Source organism: Hipposideros armiger, unplaced genomic scaffold (assembly GCF_001890085.2).
Source record: "Hipposideros armiger isolate ML-2016 unplaced genomic scaffold, ASM189008v1 scaffold_367, whole genome shotgun sequence".
NCBI lineage: Eukaryota > Metazoa > Chordata > Mammalia > Chiroptera > Hipposideridae > Hipposideros > Hipposideros armiger.
In genome coordinates, this window is record NW_017731717.1 from 907660 (window position 1) to 923675 (window position 16016).

Here is a 16016-nt window from a genome sequence, read left to right on the forward strand (position 1 = left end):
GGGCCAGTGAAGCAACGTCCTCCACAACTAGACTGAAGAACAAAATGACAGCAACTTGTCTGTTCCCCTTTCCCCAATTCCCCAGCACTGTTCCCATCCTCCCAATTCCCCAATAAAAATCTTAAAAAAAAAGGATATTTCCTCTCTGAATTTATATTACAGAAATCAACATTCACTACCCATAAAAATTTTAAGCTCATTTGTTTCTAAACTCCATAATATTTAAGGATTACAAAAAATCGACCTTCTTTATAATTCTGGGGAATATAAAATGATCTGCCTTTATCCCTTGTAGGAGGAACTCACCTTTGTTTTCTTTGTTGTCACTAGCAGTCATAACTCATGACACTTGTGCAAATTTCAGTGTAAATGAGACCCCTGAATGCACTACCTAGTTCACGTTTTTGTTGAATTAAAAGGCCTAGAGTACATAAATGTCTTAGAGGTTTTGCTCTCATAGCTATCAAAAGTGATTGTTTCAACATACTAGTATGTTTAAAATTGGACAGAATATGTCAATCACAGGTTTTGTCCTTTCCTTTCTTAAGAGTAGGTGGAAGGTAGAAGTAACACAATGAGAAGAGGATTGAACATGATTCCTAAGCAAAGGTTCACATGTGATGAGAATACCTGGGGCTTCTTTTTTTACAATGTGAGGATTATGATAGCAAAGCTCCCTGAGTGCTAAAATTTTGCCAAAGACAGATAAAATGTCTGAAGGAAGGTTACCTTGACAATCATAGGAAGTATTCAAGATGGGACAGTAAGTAATCTTAATTTCTCTAATATTAGCTATTCATAAAAGTGTTATAAAAGAAATAACAGACAAATTTCTAACCCTGGAACTGAACATAATTAATTGACTTATATAGAACATATGTATTTACATAAGGGTATGAGTTATTGGCTTTTAAAAGAAGTATAGCAATAAAACATGTTTAACATTTAGACTATGCTGAACCTAATACATAATAATTAGGAGACATTTATGATCTTATATCATCTTAGGGTCTTCCTTATCAGGGTTCATTCTGATTTACATCGTCCAGGGTCAGTTGATATGTCTGGGATTTGTTTTATTCTATTCTCACCAGAGTACACATACTAGAATTCGTTGTAGAATAGCGGGTTATTTGCATTTTCAGGCTATATGGTGATCTTGAAGTAATTTCTTAACCTCTATGGGTCTTAGTTTACTGTCTCTATAATAAGCGGGTTGGCTCTCAATAGCTTCTTCTGCAATGACCGATTTAAAACAAATTTGTATTTCTGAGTTTATAATGGTCCACTTGCTACAGAACAGTGAAATGTTAGATATTTGCTTCACTGTATCAAAGATTATGTTTTTTAAAAGTTGTCAAATGAAGATCTTGTTACTGTTATTTAGTGAATGAATGCACACACTATTTAATTGAGAAATCCAGAGGAAGGAATCTTTTCTTTAGGAGATTATATATATATATATATATATATATATATATATATATATCCTAAATGTGTGTGTGTATAAATTCTATTAACTTTTGTCTCTTTATATTCAGCCGAGCTGTTGTGTGCATTTGACCTCACAGTGTGAAGCAACAACCTGACAGCCATCCACACCTACTTCAATGAACCCTCATCAGCATACTTTACACACAGTGAGCAAAGGGAAAACAGACTTGGTCCTTTACAAGGCTCTCACCATGCGGCCGAGAAGTCAAGTACTACAAGTTGATCTTCAGCTTCTTGAATGCTGCCTCAAAGCCTTCCTTGTTTTCATCAGCTTGGACATTTTGGCTTCTGGAGGCTGGTGTATGTCTGTGTACAGTGAAAGAAAGGACACAACCCCACCAGCAGCCTGAGTCTGCTGCCTCCTATCCCTTCAGTCTATACGGGGAACCTCAGCTGAAACTGTGGTTGGACAATCACAAACGCCAGGGGTTCATCTTTTCTATTTGCCTACCCTATCCCAACACACTTCACCAGAGTCGCCATCAGACTATGTCATCAAAGGGGCATTATATGAGCATTTTAAGTTATTTTATTTTAAATAATTTGGTGTACAAAAAATGAAAAAAACCCTGCCTACGTTAACCAAAATTTTTCAGTATAGTGCCTTAATACCTCCGTCAGCTTTCGACTGATGTTAACTCTAAATTCCAGATAGAAGTGGGGGGGAAAAAAAGAAAAAGGATCCCCAAATGACAGCTAGTCAATTCCAGGCAGTCTCATCCCCCCCCCAGGACCCCCCCAATACCCCCCCAAAAAAACCAAAACACAGTGTCAGTAGATAATGAAAGTACAGGTTACCTATGTGACTGAGCTAAAATGACACCATGACCTGGCATTTTCTTTTTACTGCTGACACATCCGTGCACGGAATGGAACATCAGAATTGCCTTCACACAAGTTTAATAGGCTTTTCCTGTCAATGACATAATCAAGTACACTGTGAAAAGGATCAGGGGCTTTCAGGGATGGCTCCAAAACTTAATTGATTTTCCATTTATTTTTTAAAATGCAAATTACACTAGTAAGTCAAAAAAATCACTCTGTTAAAAATACATTCAGAATTAACAAACGCAAAAAAAGAAAAAAAGACATATCAGGATTGTAACTCTTGCCTTCTGAATATTAGGTTTATAACAAAAGCTCAGCCTAGAAAAATAGCATTCTTCACCGGATTTTGAGGAGGATACAGCTGTACAACTTAGATGTTTTCCAGATATAATCACACTACTGTGCTCACTGCTCCCAAAAAAAGACCTGTCCACTTTTTAGTAGTCAACAACTGTTGTTTGAAATTTTGGTGGCGATGATAGTAGTGATTCAGTGGTAACTTGACTGCAACTTAAAGCAGGAATATGAGGGCTTATTCTCTGTGCATTTCAATCTCTATCCATATACATGTCCTAGAAGGTGGAATCTGATCAGAGTATGAATGTACAGTGAAACCTCATTTTAATAGTCACATTGATAATTACATTAGAATAGTTTCTGGCATGAATAGTATTTATATTTTAAGAATCAAAGGACAATACATTGGTAAATATATTCTCATACATTAAACATGCACGTCACTATAAAATCATTAGATGAGGTTTCACTGACATGTCTGTAGTTGTATGTTTGGTACATGTATGTATGGACAAGCATATACAAGCCACTGAGACAATTCAAGCACAAGTGCTGGAACCTTTTTTGTAGTTTATGTTGCAATAGTAACCTTTGTTCCTTTATCATTTTCAAATGTATATGCGTGTTCTTGTATATCATAGACATCCATGCAACACATTAATGGGACTGGTTTGTGTAGATCTGAATGGGCTAAGGCCCAAAGTAGGTTAACCCAATAACCGAAACGTATTAGAAACCAAGAGAAAAAGTTGTTCCGTGCCAATCTATTACTTTTCAAGTCTGAATTTCACTGTATTTAAAGATGGTGTGTTCATTTTTTTAAAAATTGATTTTAGTGTTTCAGGTGGATCCAAGAAAAATATGACTCATCCAAGTTCCTGACAAGCCTGAGCTAACTATGTTTTCTACTAATGAAAACCAAATAATGCTTGAATATATTGAACAAAATTTCCTAGGAATTCAGAATATTCCATAAACACATTGACCTACTATTAAGTTTCCAAAGGCATCTTGTTGCCAACTACATTAACAGCACAGTTTTTTCTGCCACAATAATACAGGAGGATTAAAATACACTCTAACACACAACAGATCCCCCAATTACCACGAAGAGATCTCAAATATTTCACCAAGGTAACTATTGCTCCCCCCCTCCCACCCAAAAAATAATCTCATACGCTGAAGTTAGGAAAAAAAGTTCACCTACATAGGGTCTTCAATTTGAATTAGATATAAAAGAGTAAACATAGCTAATACATATTCAGGTGGCCTCTGTTGATAGAAATCCACAGCTGTTTCTGTGTTAGTAAAAGACATTTTGTAGATACTTATAGACTTACAAAAGCACACAGAGTGTGATAAATAAGATCAGTGAGTTATGCCATTTCTGCTTTCTGCTTCCAGTAGATTAATGAGTTTAGTAGATTGTTACTTTGTCCCATCCGACCGCATCAGAAGACCATATTTAAGAACTATAAATATGACAGTTATTATTGTTGTTATTATTGTTACTTGTCTCTTTTTGGCCACTGTGGAGGCTCACTGGTAAAGCACTTTGCCGACAGCTGGCAGTTTTCATCCACAGACACACTGGAGCTGCTGGGCTATTCAGTCTTGTTTCTTGACTTAAAACACACAGACTGGAACTCATTCGGAATTAATAGCAGTGTGTTAGCCTAAAGGAAGTGAGTTGGGAGGTCTGCACTGAGATTCTCAAGCGCACAACTTAGGTGGGTTAAGGCAAGTATGTACGGTACAGCCTTTAGGGCACGCAAACTGCCGCTTCAGACTTCGGTGACAAGGTCATCATGGCATGTTTGGTTTGTTTTTGCAATTACATTGCCTACATAGCCGTGGTACTATCAGGACTTATGGAGTGCAGAAGACGGGACTCTCACGCTGCTGTGCCCTGGGTGACTTCGCAGCGTGCAGAGGCCCACTGACTGCGCTGCAGAGGAGTCAGTGATGGCCAGCAGAGGGCACCAACACGTCTCCTTTTAAACTTTCCAAAGGCCTGGAAGAAAGAAGCCTGCTTTCAGGAAATCCAAGATGGGCGTGTCCTGCATATCTGTCTATTTCGGTTATACAGGGGAGGCCAAGTGGAACTGGTGTGTGTGTGTGTGTGTGTGTGTGTGTGTGTGTGTGTGTGTGTGTGTGTGTCCCCAGTGTATGTGGAGGCTTTGTGTTTGTTTTGTTACTATGTATAGATATTTAAACTCAGTTGCTTCTTGCTCTTCATAAAATGCAGGAGGCCACTGGGAAACAAGTTTTTTGAAAGGTCCAAGAGCTGACATTCTGAAGCCATCTGTATCATTTTGACCTGAGAGAGAGAAAGAAAAGATGCTTTTAATCAAGGGGGAAGCTCAGCACCTTTTGCATAAGAGCAAGCCATAAAAAGAAAAAAAAAAAAAAAGAGACGTCCAAGCCCAGTTGTGCTTCTAAGTAGACAACTTTCCTCTCTTTTTCTTTTTTCTAGGTGCAACCTCCTGGATAGAAAGGTCACTTAAAATCCATCTCTGGGGACAAATGAAATGAATCTGTATTGCTGTATGGTTAAATTTCCAGAAAGAATGTGATGTTTTCAAATGTTGTCTAATAGACCATGGGACAGTCTCACAGTTTATACTGCAGGGAGCCTGACCAGATCTCTACTTATTATGGCACGTGGGTCAGTGGTAGTCAAAGCAGCTATTTTGTTAGAAAATCAGAATGCTTTGGTGCAGCAACTTTGTAGCTATCTGAGGAATTATAGGCCAAGGACATTTACCAAATGTAACAAAAAAAAAAAAAAAAGAGGACTGTCTATTCACTGACTGCAGGAGTGGATACACGGCTGTGAGTGGCTAGTAGGCAGTGTTTTGAAAGCTCTAACCAGGCTTTAGCCTCAGACGTTTTGCTGGGAAAATGGAAGCCCCACGGCTAAAACTGCACATCACTTTTCAGCATTTGCTCTCCTTCTAAGGAACAGCTTTTACTTCCAGTTGCTATATAATACTGTCAGGGGGCTTGAACCGGCCTGTGATGTTCAATTACTCTTACTTTATGAGACTTATTTCTGGCAGGTTGACAGGAGAAGGTACGCCCTGAAGGACAAAGATATAGGAGACACTCAGGTCTCTGCTGCTCAGCAGGGTACGAGGCTTATGTGTGAGTCAGCTTTGTTTTTTCATAGGATTTGTGTAGGCAGCAGCTCTCCGGTGATTGATTTTGAGGTCTACAAAGTCGAAAAGGCCCTTCGTCATTCAACACTGCGTAATGTGAAATCAAAAGGGAATAAAAGAAAATGAAGGAAAGGGGGAGGGGTGCAGGCATGAATGGAAGTGTGGCAGCTAAGTTAGTGCGAAGAAGTACAAATAACTACGTTAAGAATCAAGGAATGTAATGCCGGAGCGAACTCACAGTCCATCTAAGAATTTGGAAAGAACACTGACGTTAAGGGGTCAGGAAAACTGGGTGATCATTGGGGCTGCACAGCTGACAAGTTGTGTGACTTTGCTTTCCTTTCTCTTGACTCAGGTTCCTTATCTGTAAAATAAAATCTTAGTGTCCTAGTATTTGAGGCCCCTAGGGGATGTTCTATGAAAGAGATGGTAGTAATCATATTTTGACTGGTGGTTTATTATATATCTTAGGTACTTCTAACTTCCTAAATTTGAATTCCATTAAACATTTAACTTATTTCGTGAGCAGTAAGACTTGAAAGCTATATAATTTTACCATTCCCTGGCAGTAAGAAGAAGAAAACCATATTTTTATTCCTTTTGCTTTAGCATTTAAAGTATTCTATTTAATAAAAATCACAGAAAGTTTTGTCCTCAAAGAATTTAATGCTGGAATTACATTTGCAGAGTCCCCTCTTGAAAGACAACATTAGAATTAGAAATGCCTGTTTTGAAATATAGTTGATTATGTATAATTAGCACTCGTTTGTTTTTATTATAGTTGATCCTTACATAAATGGTTACAACTAATTTATTGTAGCTTGATCATATTTATTGATCATTCCTATTGACCAACACAATGAAATGCTGCATGATAAAAATGTTAAATGATATTGTCAGAAGCAAGCAATGGTAGATGTCCTGGCTTACGGTTGAACACAAACATATAGTTACATGTTACTTGGGCTAATATTATATGAGGTATATTATTTACAGAGGAAACCCTTTGAGAATGAAATATAGTATATATTGATTTCTGACTTGATAAAGTCTATTCATAAATAATATTGGTTAACATAAGCATTGTTCCTATTACTAATAAATTATGTTTACTAAGTACTTACTATATGGTATATCCTATGTTTTTTATGCTTTACATACATTATTTCATATAGATTGAGAACAATTATATAAAGTATGTATGCTATCATCTCTATTTTTAGGTGAGGAAACTTAGGCTTCATGGGAATAAATAAAGTTATTCAAATACAGTTATATGTCCAAGGTCATAAGTAATTTTATCTCAGGCTGTCTTCAATAAGTCATCTTAATCACTTTTCCTTACTACTTTGCCCTAATTTTTAATAGAATACTTTAACGTATGGCTATGATATAATATTGAGAAGAATGGTAAAGTAGTTAGTTAAAGGATTTATCATTTTGTTTTTGTTGTTATTGTTTAAACTATCAAATCTTCCTGAGAAGATAGGAAAGGTATGATATAAATAGAAACAACTGTAGTATAGGGCAAAAGAAAAAAAAGATAAGTAACAGAAGAAAAGGGATTAAGAAATGTTTCATAAAGGAAATATATTTTAAGACACAATTTGATGGTTAGTGGGGTTTCAAAGAGTGGAATTTGGGAAAAAAAGATGTTTCTGTCACGAGAACAGCATGGACAATTGGAAAAAATACATGCTATATTTGCAGAAGGCAAGAGTTCTAGTTTAGCTGGAAAAAAATGTGTCTAAGAGGAGACATCAGACTATTTAAGCCCTCAATAGATTATAAGCCTCTGGAAGGCTGGAGCCAGTTTTTATTCATCATTTCCTTTTCCTAGTGTGTCCTAGAATCACCTGCGTATTGTTGAGACTCAAAAGTTATTAAGGGTTGAAGAGACTAGACAATATTTCAACAAAACTTTGGGGCCATATCAGAATAGACTTGCAGGCTATGGTAAGGAGTTTAGACTTTGTTCAGTAGGTAATAGGAAGTCATTGATAATTTGGGGGAAGGGGAGTGAAATGATCAGAGTTGTACTTTAGGAAGATTAATTTGGCAGCCTTATGGAAGATGGGGTAAGGGTTCTAAAATAAGGAAGAGAATGGAAAACTTAAGGTCATGAATGCCAGAAGTAGGGCAGTGGTTGTGGGGACATAAAAGAGGGGATGTGTGATATACTGTTTACAGAGGGAATGCTTTGATAGCATATAGTATTGACTTATATCTGAACTGATAAAGCCTTTTTATATGAGTGGTGTTACCAAATACTTCCAGGGAACTTCGAGGGACGCGAAGAAAAATGCAAGTAGGATGCATAGATCACTGCCTTTTAAAAAAAGGAGCTTAAAAGGTCTGTATAAAGAGTACTTTAATCTCTCCAAAAATCCATTTATTATCCTACACACTAATGATATTAAAAGGGAAAATGATTCAATGGTGAAGGACAACGACAAACACATATCTTCAAAGAGAGAAGCTCACATTTCAAAATGAATTGGAATCTTACTTTCTATTTTGATCTTCGCTTGCAATTCAGCATATCACTTGATGCTGATATATAGAATTTGTTATCAGTTGTTATCCAAGGGAATTTGCCTAAACACAGATATAAAAATCAGGCTCTGATTGTATGTCTGCTCTCTTGAGTGCTAGAGTTAAGGGTCTGATAAGTTTCAGTGTTAATATTATGGTTTCATTTTCAGTTTTCATATCAGAAAAATTATAGAGAAAGAGTATTGCTCAGTTTTTGATTTTTAACACTATATATAATTAGACAGATAGCTTATCATTTATCATCCAAATGAGAACACTTTTGAGAGTAATGGGGGGGGTGCTGGTAATAATTATACCAGGACAACCCATGTAAACTGAGACTATCCTGGGAAAACCAAAATATATGGTTTTATATAGTTACATATAACTATATATAATGTTATGTCATTTTCAAAATATACAACTTTTGGGTAACTCAAAAAAGTAATATATTATATAGGTTTCTTTTTTAGCCATGTAAGACTAAAGATAACTTTAGCTATGGCATTTCTGGTAAGTTACATTTTTAGAAAAGTTATGAAGAAAACGTTATTAAAGTTATCCCAGACAAAACAATATGAATAGAAGAGAAAATACTGAAAGTATACAACTGAAGAAAAGTTGCATGCCATTTATTTTGTGCCACAAATATGTTTCTTAACCATTTTTTAATATCGCAGAAGAATACCTCCCAAGTAAAGTACTTACATGTACATAGGCTGTAGTTGTAAGTGAGATGTCTTCTGAGGCCCTTGATAGCCATAAGAATCAAAGCCACCTATGAAATCAACTGAAAAGGGACAATTGCCTTTGTTAATTAACTTTTCAGAAGACATAAGCATTCATGATTACCGCCTGACACAGCTGGCTAATATAAAGCTTTTAATAATCTAGAAAACCAGAAGTGACTAATTGTGAAGGAAAAAAAGATAGTTCCCTCAAGGTACTGATTTTCTCCCCCTCAATGGTGAGATTCAATTATTGCTTTACAAGAATCTGTTCACTTGGAAGAAGAATGTATGTACGCCTCTCAAGCTACCAAAACCTAACTGTAGTAATAAAATGCACTTGCACATTAAAGATGCTATATGTCTTTTTCGTTGGTGTGGAGATTTTCTGTAACACATCACAAATGTAAAAAAAAAATAGTGACAGATAAAATGCACATATCTATCAGCAATTACAACTCTAGTAATACCATGTACTGTGATTGTCAAGTACAAGGTGCTATAGTGAAGCTCATGAAATTAACTCAACATGGTTGTCCCTGTCACTGTGGTTTGTAATCTGAAATAGACAATCTCTATATAAAGATGTGGAGCAGTGTCTTACCAAACATTCAAATGCAATACATACCTAGATATTTAACGTACAATAACACATAACACGACTTACTGTGGTAGATTCTATTTTCCAAAATGCCTATTAACAATATCTCTATTTCATATGTGCTTACAATGTAACCTTGACATGCCTCCCATTCAGTGGTTTGGGTCCCTTCCTCCTGAACCAGAGTATTTTGTGGCCGCTTTGATCAATAGAGTATGCTAGAAGTGATACTATGTGACTTCCAAGTCTAGATCCTAAAACTATCATGCACTTCCCTCTTGTTCTTTTGGGATGGTCTCTCTTGGAGCATTGTCACCATTCCCAAACTCGCCCTCATGGAGAGTACAATGGGAATCCATCGCATGGATATGTATTTGGGTTGACAGGCTAGCTGAGAAGCCAGCAAATACCCAGAATCAACACACAGACCTGTGAGAAAAAATGCCTCCAAATAGTTTCAGCCCCCAGCAGTTTGAGTCAGCCCAGTCTTAGTATTTCCCCAGCTGAGGACCCTGATTTAGGAATCAGAGACAAGTCATTCCTCATTGTGCCCTGTCTGAATTCTTAACTCACAGACTCCATGAGCATACCAAATGGTTGTTTTACACACAATGTTTTGGTAGCAGTAGTAACGGGAACAGTAAATACTAAGAGTACTATGAAAAAGTTTTGTTTTTTCTTTTCTATTCTTGGATATAGAGGTTGTGTGGTTGGGGTAAAAGAGGCAAAACAACAAAAAGGCTGACAAGATAGATGACAGGAAGGGGAAAGAAAGGGAAACAGAGACTGAATTTGGGATGCCCTAGGATAGCTTTACTTTTTCAAGTGCCTTATTCTATTGGCTTAGTTTTGACTAATTTTGGTTTTCTTTATAACTTCCTAAGGATTACAGGTAAAAATTGGAGAAAGGTGTGAAGTGTCATAAACTCCATTTATGTCTATATGTCTGTTTAGTGGGGAAATCTTTTTTTTAATAGATTTTATTTTTTAGAGCAGTTTTCGGTTTATGGCAAAATTGAGCAGAAAGAAGAGATCTTATATACCTCCTGCCCCCCCACACCTACAATCTCCCCCACCGTCAACATCCCCACCAGTGTGGTACACTTGTTACAATCAATGAGCCCACACTGACACATCATTACCACCCGAAGTCCAGAGTTTCCATCAGGGTTCACTGTTGGTGCTTTATATTCTACGGGTTTTCACAAACCTATAATAATATGTATCCACAATTTTAGTATCATATAGAATAGTTTCATTGCTGTTCTCTGCCTTTTTATCCTTGCCTCTCCTAATCTCTAGCAACCACTGATCTTTCCACCGTCTCCATCATTTTGCCTTTTTCAGGATGTCATGTAGTGGGACTCCTGCAGTGTGTAGCTTTTCTGATTTCCTTTTCACTTACTAATATGCATTTAAAGTGCCTCCATGTCTACTTATGGTTTAATATCTCATTTCTTCTTACTGTGAAAACCCTCTTTTTCAAGGCAGACTTTCTTTTCTCATCAAAAGTGGACTAGTATCAAAAAGAGACTCTGATGTTAGAAGGATCCGGTTTTAAATATTAGTTTGGCCACTTGCCTGCTGTGTGACCTTAGACAAATCTCTTAACATCTCTTAAAAAAGGGATGATAATACTTATTTCATACACTTGGTGTGAGGATTAAATAAGATAATGAATGCAGAGCCCTGGGTGAGACATATGGTGTGGAAGAAGAAAATTAAAAGCCCCTGAAAAAAGTTAGGACTCTTCTAAGCCTATGCAGTAAGGAGGAACAAAAAGACAAAGGATTTACTGTGGGACAATTATGGAAGTACACCAAGTATTTTATAGAAGATGAATTAAAAGAGAGTGAGCCTCTTTTGTTTCCTGAATTGCCCACATTTATCTTTAGCTAATATAAACTGTACCAGAAGAGCTATATAATCATTTAATGACAACTATATTTAACGTCTGTATTTTGAGAAATTATTATCCATGACTGGGGATTCACTGCAGGTAGCACCTATATTCTTGTTCATTTGGGTTCGTTCTTGTCAACCCTGAGACTTAATTAAGCACTGATTTGCTGAAAGATATTCACAGCATTAGAGTTTTCTTGTTCTGAGGTTCCCTTTCAGAAGGATGGTTAGCACCCTGGTGCTGGAGAATAGAGTGGATTAGACAAGATGAAGATCACGGCAGATGTAAACAGTAAGGTCTCCTCCACTGTTATGCAGATCCAAGTTAAGCTCAGGCTTATTAGTGTTGTTGTTGTTTTAAAATATTTCCTTAGCTTGTTTCCAGGCATTTTAGATGAATAGAAGAAGCCAGATGGTAATGATAAGGCAAAGATCATCGAGTGAACCAAGGGATAACCTGAAGGAACCACGGTGAATCTTCAAGTCCAGTGGATACCATCAGGACCAAACTTGGGAAACAAAGCTTGAGTCTGAAACAATGTACCTTCCTCAGACATGAAAAAGTCCAGAAGGGAAATGAGGTGTGTCCTCAGCATGTGTTGCAAATGGAGCTTGAGTTGTCTGGGGCTTGCTCTTATTAGCCATGGCCTGTCTGGCGTGTGGGTTGGGAGAGCTGGCTTACAGCTACTCAGTTGGGGACAATGGCACTGAAGCTCTGATGGAAGGATGGCAAATGTTCTGATCATTCACATCAGCCAGGACCATGAAAGAGGTTCCAACAGCAGGTGATTCAGAACCAAGGTAAGAAAAGAAGAGGCTCTGGCTGCAACCAGGATGGATTTTTACCATTTCACTTATGGGGTAGGGGTTGGGTGTGTGTGTGTTAAAATTTAAACCAGAATCACAAATAAAAATAAAATACATTCCTGACAATTGCAAAATACTTAATTCCTAAAGAAAGCCCTTTCAGGTGATATCATTTATCTTTATAGTATTGCTGTGAGGTGAGTAGGAATAATTATCTTCATTTTACAGAAAAATATGATTTATTTGACTGCATGGGACCACACGACAGTTCAGGATGGGACTAGAAGACAGCTATTCTCTTTTTTAAGTATATTGAAAAAGCAATTTCTGTTTTTGACTCATGCCATTCTAGAAAATTTCTGGAAGGTTATCAAAGGTTTTGCATCACATTTTGGATTAAATGTCAAATCTTTAGGCTTTTCTTTTCTTTTTATTATTCATTTAAAAAAGTTTTAGAGTTCTTGATTTGAATTTCTGTTGGTTGCAGATGTCTCCCTTTGTTATTTATTCTCCAGCATCTTTCCTTTTTTTTTTAAAGAAAATTTACCCCTTTATCTTTGTCCTACCTCCAATTTAACATTCTCAGAATATTCTGATGTGAACAATAATGAAAGAAAAACTACCTGTGCTGAATATGCTAGTTATGGATAAGGTGGTTTGATTTTCTGTAATGTATCTTTAAGAGGTAAGCATCTTTCAAGGTTTAGTTCATTTTCTTTGTGTCTGATAAATTGTGCAAACATCATATACACATGTAAGCAGTCCATTTTTCTGGAAATTATTTATATTCTCAGTCCCATCTTGTGTAACTCTGGTTACAGTGATGGTTTTCAAAGTAAGGAGGGATGTTTTCCTTAAAGCCACTTAGTGTGCTGACTATGTTATTTCAATGCTTATCAGAAAAAGGGAAAAACAGAGGAATTATTGAAGCCTTGAATTAGAATTAGGGGAATGAAGGGCTGGCCAAGTGGCTCAGTTGGTTAACAGCTCGCTCAAGAGTGTGAGCTCTGAAGGAACAGGGTCGCCAGTTTGATTCCTGGCCCAAGCTGAGCTGCCAACAGCTGCCAACAGGTGGCAGGATGGCTCTGTTAAAGAAAAAAAAATAGGGGAATGAGAAAGGAAAGATGACTGTGAGTGCAAGATAAATAAGAAAAAAAATAGGGGAATGAGAAAGGAAAGATGATTGTGAGTGCAAGATAAATGGAGAAAGAGGTAGAACACCTAGGACACACCAAGTTTTTGAAGATGGAGGAAGAGGAAGAAAAGGCAAAATGCAAAGTTCATTCAGAAATTATTTGTCTAGGAGAATGTTGCTGCCTTTACCAGAACAAAAAAGGATGTCAGGAGGGAGTTGGTGTTTTGCTTCATTTGGAAATGTAGTATTTAAGTTGTAAGTGGCACGTACAAGTGGCAACACCCAGGAAACACTTGGAAAAAGGGAAATGTAACTAATTGGTGCAGGACAAATTGGGGACTTGCTGAGATTTTAGATACGAATTTCCTTCTCCTCACTCAGCTTTATGTTGCTTCATTGCAACCTATCTCCACCTGACCTGTTATACTGTTATAAACCCACTTGTTTATTTATTGTTTCTATCACTATAATGCAACCTGCATGAGAACTACTATTTACTACTGTTTATTACAGTAGCTCCAGAGCCCAGAGCACAGTCTGGCTTATGGAGGACTCTCAGTATGGATTTACTGAATGAACTCTGTAGACACTGTAGGTTATAAAGAAAAATAAGGTGATCGGTTGGAGCATGGAAAAACTTCTAAGTGCAATTTGACTGAGTACTTCTACCCTTTCCTCAATAAGGCCTTGAATGATAATAAAGAGAAAACCTTTTATAGAAAATCTGGAATGTGAGTTGTTGTCTGGGTCCTGTGAGATTAAAAAAAACACACTTTTTGCTGACCACTGCAGTGTACACCTGAAGGTGAATCTGAATAATAATGAATGTCGACTATATATATATATATATATATATATATATTCACAGGATGTGGAATACATCATAACAGCATAAGGAATACAGTCAGTGAAACTGAAACAGCTATATACGATGTTAGAGGGGTAGTAGATTGGGGGAGGGGGTTATCACTTTGTTTTGTACACCTGAAGCTAATTAAAAACAAACAAACAAACAAACAAACAAACAAACAAACAAACAAACAACCTTTTTGAATACCAACAGGCAGAAGCCACCACTATAGTCTCTAGCCTAGAGGAGCGGAAGGAACGAGGCAAGGACACCCTTTAGTATCAAAATGACTAGGGTCAGAGGGTCATTTATTAAGAAATGCTATTGAGTGTTTCAAATGTTGAGAATTGGTGGGAAAAGCATTTTTCTCTTTCTGGCCAGTTTATAGCATGTGATGCAGGTACACAACTGGGCAGAAGGTGAAAAACTAAAATTTGTACATGCTTACTCTGCCTCATTGGAGGTATTTGTCTTGGGTCCTCTGAAGACAACTTAGGACTATTCCCGTTTTCTTTGCAGTTGCTACATTGTTTTCTCTTTGCCTTAGTTTTCCTGTCTGCAATATGGGTGTGTTTACATCGATCTATGGAGGCACAGGGAGGTCCAATTTTACATTAGTAAAGTGCCATATCAGTTTAATGACTATGATTTCATAGCATTGGTAACAGTGTGATTTAGAAATTGCCAAGTAAGAGAAAGGTGCTGTTTGAATACATATTCTTTGCTAAAATATATTCCCTGTTGTGAGCTTTCCTTTTATTTAAACATTTTAATCATGAACACTGAGTTCAGCAAACCCAAAGCTGCCATTTTAAATAACTGTTGGCAATAAGGTACTATAAAATAAAACCGTATCTTGGTTATTAATGACAAAGCCACTCGTCAACACGCTACTCTTTTGGAGACAGAGCTGGAAAAGGCTGTGAAGCGAAAATTTAAATGGCAGTTTTAAAGCTAAGCCTAAATATTTAGAAGAACACATTGGAAGTCATTAAAGAATGTGTGTGGGCCTATGAAAATAGAGTGTATATCCATTATCTCTGCAGGTAAGGATTTCAAGGGTACTTATCTCCAGTTGCACAAAAGGAATTTAGACCCTAACAACCATAGGCCAAAATCAAAAGAACCACCTTTCTCCCACGCAGACTTACTTCCTGGCAGCAGCTGAGCTTACTGAAGTGTGAGCTTGAGGTATCTGATCTGGGCTAAAATCCCTAAGTGTAGATTCTGAGATTTTTTTTTTTTTATGATTAGGAAAATACAACCCTTTATAGCGGTGCTTTATCCTGTTGTTGCCTGAAAGGTCACTAAAGTGTTAAGCTATAGAGCTTGTGGCAGGCAAAGCACACGATGAGTGAAAGGAGACGTATCAGCTAAGTCACCACAAATGCTTCACTTCCTAACCCTGTTCAGCAAATATGTATTCAGCAAATATGTATTTCCTCAGGGTCTTACTTTCCCTAGGATCCTTAGGACCCTATTTTCCATGTTTCTCTCTTAGCTGTATCAGAATCAAGTCTTCAGTACTTTTTTTTTTTAAAGGTTTTATTGGGGAATTGGGAAAGGGGAATGACAAGTTGCTGTCCTTTTGTTCTTCAGTCTAGTTGTGGAGGACGTCGCTTCACTGGCCCATGTTGGTATTATCATTGCGCTCTTCCCAGATGAGGCTGTTGCTCGC

At 37.1% G+C, this 16016-nt stretch overlaps 1 protein-coding gene across 6 annotated transcripts in view; it reads right to left on the minus strand.

Moving 5' to 3' along the window:
* Positions 1-2377: 2377 nt before the first annotated feature.
* The window catches only part of NKAIN2 (sodium/potassium transporting ATPase interacting 2), a 959061-nt gene continuing 945422 nt past the window's right edge, over positions 2378-16016 (minus strand). For 3 of the 6 annotated variants that reach the window (XR_002126191.1, XR_002126192.1, XR_002126193.1), the window contains 3 exons: positions 9024-9105; positions 8290-8378; positions 2378-4939 (listed from right to left, as the gene is read on the minus strand). Coding sequence is in view for 3 of the 6 variants with exons in the window: in XM_019662136.1 (XP_019517681.1) it covers positions 4930-4939; positions 9024-9105 (92 nt within the window). In the remaining 3 variants the exon portion in view is untranslated. The remainder of the gene's footprint in view (positions 4940-8289; positions 8379-9023; positions 9106-16016) is intronic. The other 3 variants (XM_019662136.1, XM_019662135.1, XM_019662134.1) reach the window with 1 other exon arrangement.